Source organism: Orycteropus afer, unplaced genomic scaffold (genome assembly GCF_000298275.1).
Source record: "Orycteropus afer afer isolate SDZICR_OR568_19922 unplaced genomic scaffold, OryAfe1.0 scaffold00344, whole genome shotgun sequence".
In the NCBI taxonomy this organism is placed as follows: Eukaryota; Metazoa; Chordata; class Mammalia; order Tubulidentata; family Orycteropodidae; genus Orycteropus; species Orycteropus afer.
Window position 1 is genome coordinate 668,469 of NW_006921931.1, and position 8,884 is coordinate 677,352.

Below are 8,884 nucleotides of genomic sequence, written 5' to 3' on the forward strand. Positions count from 1 at the left end.
AAAAAAAAAAAAAAAAGTAGCAGAAAGAATAGCAGCACAGAGGGCAAAAATATATATGGAGGTTGGCAACAAAAAGAAAAAAAAGCAGCAGACTGGCAGATTAAAAATTTTTTTTTTATTTTAAAATAGTCTGAGAAGCAGTATTCCAAAGGCCTAGGTTAAACATTTGGTGTATTTAAAAATCTGATTATTCTTTCACTCAGCACATTTTTTTGACTCTTATTATATGAAAAGAACCAAGCTAAGCATTGAGGATGCCTGGTGCCTGCCCTCAGGGAACTTCCTCTACAGCAAGGATACCTGCTTCATACGTCACCTCCTTACCAGTCTTCCCAAGACCAGTTGTAATTGTGTCCCTCATCTGATTAAAAACCTTACACAGCTCCCCCAGCTAAAGAACAATGGTAAAATTATAGCATTCCTGACTTCCCCTAGTCTTTCCACCATTATTTTGCTTTACTTTTCTCTTCCCCTCCAGACTCCATTTCTCACTCAAGGAAGCAGAAATAAAGTACACCTGTGGGAAGAAAGGCAAAAAAAAAAGCTTCAAGAAGGAGAAATGGGTTGGAGAATCCCTAGTAGCTAGGAAGAAACACAAGTATTTCAATAGGTGAAGGTTTGGGGGCAGAGCACTGGAAGAAAAAGTAGTTTCATAAACAGAGACCTACAGATGGAAAAAGTGAGGACATGGGTAAAGAATCCTAAATGAACATCAATTTCTTTCCCGGGATTTTCCTCCATTTAGGCTGCAGCCCCTTAAAGTTCTATTCTGTTAACACATTTAACTAAAATATCTTCTAGCAACAAGGGGCTTTTTTTAAGCTCTAAAATCATTTCAGTTACCCTCATACTTAGACTTAGATCCCAGACTTAGAAAGCATTTTATGTTTAAAAAAAAAAAAAATCACTTTACGTTTCAGAAAGTCATGGTTTGTCCAGAATGAAAAACAAGTGGAAGGAGGGACTTTGCTTTCTTAATTTCTGCCCATTATTTCCAACAGAACCCCAACAGCAGGAAGGTTCTTAACTTGGGTTCTATGCAAGGGTTTGAGGCACTCCCCTGAAACTTGAGCACAGATTCTTCTAAGTGTAAATGTAGTTTGGGATATAGGGAGGCTCTATGGCACCATCACATATTCAAAGTCAGAGATTCCCCTACTCCCCTCAAAATAACACACTATGGAGAGATTGGGACTCTCATACACTGCTGGTGGGACTGTAAAATGGTACAACCACGGTGGAAAGTAGTATGGCAATTCCTTAAAAAGTTGGAAACAGAAATACCATTTGATCCTGACATTCCATTACTAGGTATATATCCTAAAGAAGTGAGAGCTATGACAAGAACAGACATGCACACCCATGTTCATTGTAGCACTATTTATAACAGCCAAAAAATGGAAACAACCTAGATGTCCATCAACTGAGGAATGGATAACCAAACTTTGGTACATACACACCATGGAATACTACGCAACCCTAACCAATAACCTAGAATCTGCAAAACAGCGCATAACGCAGATAAACTTGGAGGACATTATGCTGAGTTAAGTAAGTCAATCACATAAGGACAAATATTGTGTTAGTCCGTTGTTGTAAAAATCAAGGAAAGGTTTATCTATGGAAGGAAATTTTCTTTGTTGGTTACCAGGGGTGGGAGGGGAGGGGAGGGAATATTGTTAGATAGGTAGAGGTAAGTATTGATTTGGGTGAAGAGAAGGCCAATGTACCAAATGTGAGTGATCAACATGGTGGCATTAAGGAAGAGGAAGACACAGAGAGGTACATGGGAGGTACAAACAACAAAGATAACCCCTTTTGCACACACAGTGCAAAGTAAGACACTAAAACATGAAACTGAATCTCACAGCAATAATAAAATACACGGACTAATAATTTATATGTAAATTATACAATACACACACAAAAAAAACCTAGTAGGTATAACCAACCAATAACAAATTACATGCTAAATTATCCACAAGCATAACTTCCATATTTCCTAAGATTATACATACATAAGAAAACCTCATTATTACATGCAAAAGCTTTCTTTCAACATGTAGGCAGACCCTAATCTTGAGAAGCAAAAGCAATACTCAATCTACAGTGATTAAATAAAATTTACTGAGAAATTATTGGATTTCTCCTTGGATTTCTCCTCTAAAAAAATCTTTACTTTATCTGAGTATAAACTAGAAGAGAGGGAAAGAAGGAATATAAGATAAACAATGTTGAGCTGTGATCATCAACAGATTATTTAGTTTTACATCTAAAAGTTCCCAAAACTTTTAAAGAAAAAATAAAGAACTAAATCTATTATTTTAAAATAAATGAATAAAATAGTATAGTCCTGCTAAAGATGAGCATGTAGCATTTCAAACAGAATTTTTAAAAAACAGAAGACCATCCTATAAATGAATTTTCTATAAAAATGTGATTGACAGTTAATTCCAAGAATTTTGTTGAAAAAATACATTCTACTTAGGCTAGTTAATAAAATAGACTAATGGCTTTCTTCCCCTAACTTATCGACTAGATCATATCACATCAGTTATATTTTATTTAAATAGCTTAAATTACATGGATTCTCCAATCGTGTAACCTTCCCACTTAGCCAACTTCACTTGATATTCTCAGATCCGGAGGCCTCTCTTCCCATGGTCACATCTTCCTCAAACGTAAAGTTGAGTAGGCCTCAACTTTAACGTCCTTAAAATACCTCCCTGCCACATCTAAAGGAAGTGACCTCTGTTTAGTCACTATCTCAAGTCTATTGCTCATTTCCTTCTTAGGAATTAACACAATTTATTATCATTTTCTTTATGTCTGTTAATTTTTCTTTTCACGTGTCTACCTCATGGGATATAGATTCTTTGGGAGACATCATGGCCATCTTGTTCACTGTCGTATCTCAGAGCACAGCTCAGTACCTGGTACATAATAAATGCTCAATAAACACTTGATTCTTAAAAAAAAATTAGCGACTCTTTAAAAAAAGGCCAGGTTTGCTGGGCTGATAGAGCCTGGTGAGACCCCTGAGACTATGGCCCCTAGTTACCCTTCAGGTGTGGAACTGATCTCACTCCTATTGCTTCCAGCCAAACAACAGACAGGCACATGGGGTGAACATTTACATTATGCAGATACACTCCTTGGAGCAATCAAACAATCAATCATGGGACAATAGAAGGGAAACAGTTGGGGAGCAGGAGTACAGGAGAGGGAAGGACACAAGGAAGAGGTAACTGTGGGGAGGGAGTAGGCAGAGTTATTACACTGTGGGGAATTGCAGCCAATGTCATAAATCAAAATGTGTATGAACTGCTGTATGGAAAATGATTTTGCTCTGTAAACTTTCACCCAAATCACAATAAAAAATTTTAAATATATAAATAAAAATGAGTTGTCTTTTTCACATCACTTCAGAAATAAAGCCCCTCTGTAAGTGTTTAATATTTAACAAGTCAGTGTCAGTTCTTATTTACTAATACTCCATTCATTCAAACCTACATTCTATAAAATTACACAGTATCCCATCTCTTACAGTTCTGTTATGCCAGGCCCCCAAAGGGCTGCTATTACAGTAATGACTCTACTGAAAGCAGGCATGGAGAGAGTGAGCATAGAATGCAGGGGAATATTTTTGAAGTGAATGATAATATAATGGAAAGGGAGTATGAAATGAACCTGGTTCAAGTTAGAAGTAATTCAGTCATTTAAGCACTATGTGTGTTTCATGACAACAACTGATGATTTATCTACCTTAACGGTTTAAGGTTATTGTGAAACTCAAAAGAGATCACAAATGTGAATCCCAGATTATATGTTTTCATAGCACTATGCTCAGACATTTATAAACTTAGAAGTACTATTTTACTTTTATTTGTGGACTAATTTGGTTGATGTCTGTCTGCCCTACTGGAATGGTTTTTGCTAACCCGTGCAATCCTCCCAAAAAAAACCACAAAACCAAGCCCACTGCCCTCTTGTTGTTGTTGTTATGTGCCGTCGAATAGCAACCCCTCCTTGGGTTTCCGAGGCAGTATCCCTATGGAAGTAGATTGCCCCATCTTCCTTCTGAGGAGTAGCTGGTGGATTTGAACCGCCAGCCTTCTGGTTAGCAGTCAAACGCCTTAGGCACTATGCTACCAGAACTCCCCATTGCCCTCTAGTAGATACCAATTCATAGCAACACTGTAGGACAGAGTAGAAAAGATCACCATACTCTTAGAGCTTATACTCTAGTGCAAGAAAACAAGCAATGAAAATTAAGCATAATATTCAAAAAAAATATATGGAAAAAAAGAGCAAGGCAAAGGTATCTAGTAACAACTAAGGTGGGTGCAGAGGGTCCCTGGGTGGCACAGGTGTTTTGCTCATGGCATCTAACCTAAAAGTTGGTTTGAACCCATCCAGCAATGCCACAGGAAAAAGGCCTGGCAATCTGTTTCCATGGAGATTCCAGCCAAGAAAACCCTCAGAAAGTCCCTGGTTGGCACGGATGGTCTGCATTCAGCTGTTAACCAAAAGGCTGGCAGTTCACACCCACCCAGCAGCATCACAAAAGGTTCAGGCCTAGGTAATCAATCGGCTTCCGTAAGGATTACAGCCCACCCTACTATATCTATAGCCAATGGTTTCTCTGCAAATGAACACTTCAACAAACAAGTAAATGTCTCAATATCAATGACAAAAAACCTCATGGAGCAGTTCTACTCTGTAACACAGGGGGTCACCATAAGTTGGAATCAACTGTACAGCAATTAGTTTAAGGTGAGTGTATGTGGGAAACAGCCAACAGTACACTGTACCTGGAGCAGAATGAACAACATGGAGAGTAGATGAAACAGAGGTCAGAGAGGGACAGGGCACAGCCAGAGAGTATGGAGTCTTATAGACAAACACTTCTATTTGAATCCTAATTAACTTTCTAAATGGATAGAAGATTGAGGTTGTCAAGGAATTCACGTTGCTTGGTTCTACAATCGATGCCAACGGAACGAGCAGTCAGGACATTAGACGACGTGTAGCATTGGGAAAGTCAACTGCGAAGGAACTGTTTCAAGTGCTGAGGAGCAAGGATGTCTCCTTGAGGACTAAGGTGCACCTGACACAAGCCATGATATTTCCAATCGCCTCATATGCATGTGAGAGCTGGACAATGAATAAGGAAGACCGAAGAAGAGTTGATGCTTTTGAGTTGTGGTGCTGGTGAAGAATGCTGAAAGTACCATGGACTGCTAAAAGAACTAACATCTGTTCTGGAGGAAGTGCAGCCAGAATGCTCCTTGGAAGCAAGAATGGCCAGACTTCGTCTCACCTATTTTGGTCATGTTGTCAGAAGGGACCATTCCCTGGAGAAGGATGTCATGCTTGGTAGGGTGGAGGGTTGGCAAAAGAGGGGGAGGCCTTCAACGAGATGGATTGATACGGTGGCCGCGATGATGGGCTCAAGTATAGCAGGGATTGTGGGGCTGGCGTGGGGTTTTGTTCTGCTGTGCATGGGGTCGCTATGAGTCGGAAACAACTCGACGGCACTTAACAACAACAACAATTAACTTTCTAAATAAATTGATATAAGAAATAAAATCTCAAGCCTTGTATCAGTAACATAAACAAGTAGCAGATCAGAACTATACCCCAACAGTTCTCATCCAGAGACTGAAGTCTTTCTTGCATTCAGTGGCTTGTCTCAAATACTAGTGAATTTTTAAAAACACAAAGCCCTGGGGTGTTAGAAGCAAACCGAGATCTCAAGGTTCTTTAAACCAGGGAAGGGTTAGACCAGTCCTGGTTTCCTGGGACTCAGAACTGGACCAGAATGGTCTCATCTGGGAGGAGACATTAGCTAGACAATCCCAAAGATGTTAAACTATAAATTCTCACAAACTACAGAAATAACCCTCAAAGTTGTCTGGAGGAAACCAGAGCATTATTATAAATATATGGTCCCTCAATTGGCATAACATACTATACAAAACATTGTTCCACCTCCTACTTTGGCGAGTAAGGACTGGGATCTTAAAAGCTAGGAAGCTGCCATCTAGATGCAACAATGGGTCTCTCCTCGTCAAGAAGAAAGAAGAAAACCAAAATTAATGGAAACAATCAGTCCTAGCGACTGGTACACCATCTGATCTGCAACCTATACAACTATGAGACCAGAAGAACTAGATGGTGCCCAGCTACCACTGTCATCCACTTGGAAGGGATGTAGGAGATCCTGCATAGAGAGGGAGAACAATGTGGAACAAAACTCAAAATCATTTGGAGGCAAAAAAAAAAAAAAAAGTGGGGACCAGGTTTGCTGGTCCAACAGAGCCTGGTGGAACCACTGAGACTATGGCCCCTAGCTGCCCTTCAGGTCTGGAATTGAACCCACACCTGTGGTTTCCAGCCAAACAAAGAACAGGCAAGTGAGTTAAACATTTACCTCAAGTAGACACACACCCTGGAGAGAACAATCATGGGAGAAGGAAGGGCTGCTTATGCACAGGGAGACAGCTCAGGGCGCAGAAGAATATGGAGGGATGGACACTGGGAAGAGGTAACTATGGGGAGGAAGTGGGAGGGGAGCTGTTGCATTGTAAATTTTGGTCAATGACATAGACAAAGTATATGTGAACTGCTGTATGAAAAGTGAATTTACTCTGTAAATCTTCACCCAAATAAAAATAAAATTTAAATAAATAAATAAATAAATATATGGTCCCTGCAGTGTATGACTTCTTTTGAATGCCTCCATTGTAAAAGCTCATATACTATAAACAGTCACAATGTTTCTGATATCCTGTGATTCTACAACCAATGGCAAAACTTAATAAAAAAGTTTGGGGCCTAAAATACAAAGTTATTGTATATTATACCAAAATGCTATTCATATCAGTTAGCATAATCTAGAATTTTACAAGTTCCCTTCAAAACAATATTGTTTCTTAGCATCTTCCTTCTAAAGCTGGAAGGGAAAAAGTTATTTCACAAAAAAGAGATATATAACAAATTATGACTCTAAATATAAAAAAGAAACTGCCAAAGTTACAGGAGTGACCTGCTTTTAGAGAGTTATGGTAGTGCACTGGTTAAAGCATTTCGCTGCTAACCAAAATGTCAGTGGTTCAAACCCACCTTCCACTCCTAGAGAGAAAGCAGTCTGCTTCTATAAGATTTACAGCCTTGGAAACCCAATGGGGCAATGCTTCTCTGTCCCATAGGGTCACTATGAGTCAAAATCAAGTTGATGACAGTTTGGATTTTGGTTTTTAAGCAAACTAAGGAAGCCTACAGACTAAATATACATCCAACAACATCATTTACTATTATCTAATATCACAGAAAAATGGTTGTTATAAAAAGCAAAATGATACTTGGGAGACTATAACTCTGCAATCTCAAACCTCTACTTTCAAAAAGTCTGGTACTGAAAGTAGTATCACATCTTGTGCTCCTTACCCAATTACCCTTCAATGGAAACCAAATTATTTAATATTAGAACCAAGAACGCTCAGTACATATACCTTGTTGAGTTCTTCTATCCTTCTGATTAGGTATGGGTTGCTGGAGGAATTCTCAAAGTAGACATAATCTGTAATTAAAGGAAATAAAGAGCTTAATCTTTTCAATAGAAAGATCACATCTGTCAATCTACAACTTCCTTTATCAGACAATTCGCATTCAAAATTAGGTATCTAACTCTTTCACTAGTAAAAGCAAACAGTCATTGAAACTATTATATTCTCTCATGTGTCTACTATTCACAGACCCTTATTTTCCTGGCATTTTCATTAATTGATGTTTTATCAAGTTTTTCTTTTGTTCCACTTCTCATTTCTTTAATAATAAACAAAGAGACACCTCTCATTCTCATTATTAAGTAGTCAGGGCTCACTAAACAAGTGTCTTCTGTCCTATAACTGCTTCCACATCTTTTCCTTCCAAACAAATATGCCCTGGAGAATGCTTCTCACATAAAAGTATGGACCTAAGACAAATTCAGAATGCTGTGAAGAGCTTAAAAGCCCAAGATACATTTCAATCACCAACTTTAAAAAAAAAAAAAATTAGATGAGCAGAGGAAGTAAAAAGAATCACAATGACAAACTTTTCCACTGTGGTACCTGGGAAGATGGAAAAAAAAAGGGGGGGTGTCACTTTCTGAGAGGCAGAGCACGCTGGACGTGCCATAATTTTTTACCCTTTTACCGTATTTAATCCAGACCCGTTTAAGGTCTTGTTACAAAGAAATCGCTGAAGGCTTTCAACAAAAAGGATCAAAATTTCCAAGTGTGGCTTTTCTTCTAATAGGCTCACTGGAAATTTCCCACTGTGTGTTTATTTGAGAGGCTGGACTGCATTGTTATTGTCTATCTTAGTCGCTCCTTCCCGTCTCTCTTCTGCAAAGTGGCCTCATTTAGCCAGGCCACTCTCACTACCATCCATCAGAAGCTCAGCTAATGAGCTGAGAAGGAAGAGCACGTCTCATACACAAACACACCACTTATCTGAATTATTATTTTACCAGGAAAGAGGGAGGAGGGCGTCGTGAGTAGGGAGAAAGTTTGTTTGACCTTATTTCTCTCTTCTGCCTAAGACTGGGAAGGAGGCAGACGGCGGCAGAGCAAACGTCCAGCCAAAGATCAACTCCCCACCTCTGGCTGCGACTCCCTGGCCCCGTCAAGCCCAAGTCATGGGGGCTGAAGAAGAAACAGAAAGGGGAGTAACGAAGGGGAGGTGCAGGCCCCATCCCTGCGGACAGGCCTGTCCAGCTGTGCCTCAGGCTGAACCCCCATCGCCCCCCACCCCCACCTCACATTCCCACTGAAGGGGAGCAGTAGATTAGAAATGTCCCCCTCATCCTCTCCAACCCCCACTACCTAGAAGCCAT

General features: G+C 39.6%; 1 protein-coding gene across 1 annotated transcript in view; it reads right to left on the reverse strand.

The window, feature by feature from the left end:
• The window catches only part of MTA3 (metastasis associated 1 family member 3), a 280,658-nt gene extending 272,474 nt beyond the window's left edge, over window positions 1–8,184 (reverse strand). Inside the window, 2 exon segments of the mRNA XM_007952524.2 lie at window positions 7,518–7,585; window positions 8,118–8,184. Of these exon segments, the coding sequence (XP_007950715.2) occupies window positions 7,518–7,585; window positions 8,118–8,184 (135 nt within the window).
• Window positions 8,185–8,884: the final 700 nt, after the last annotated feature.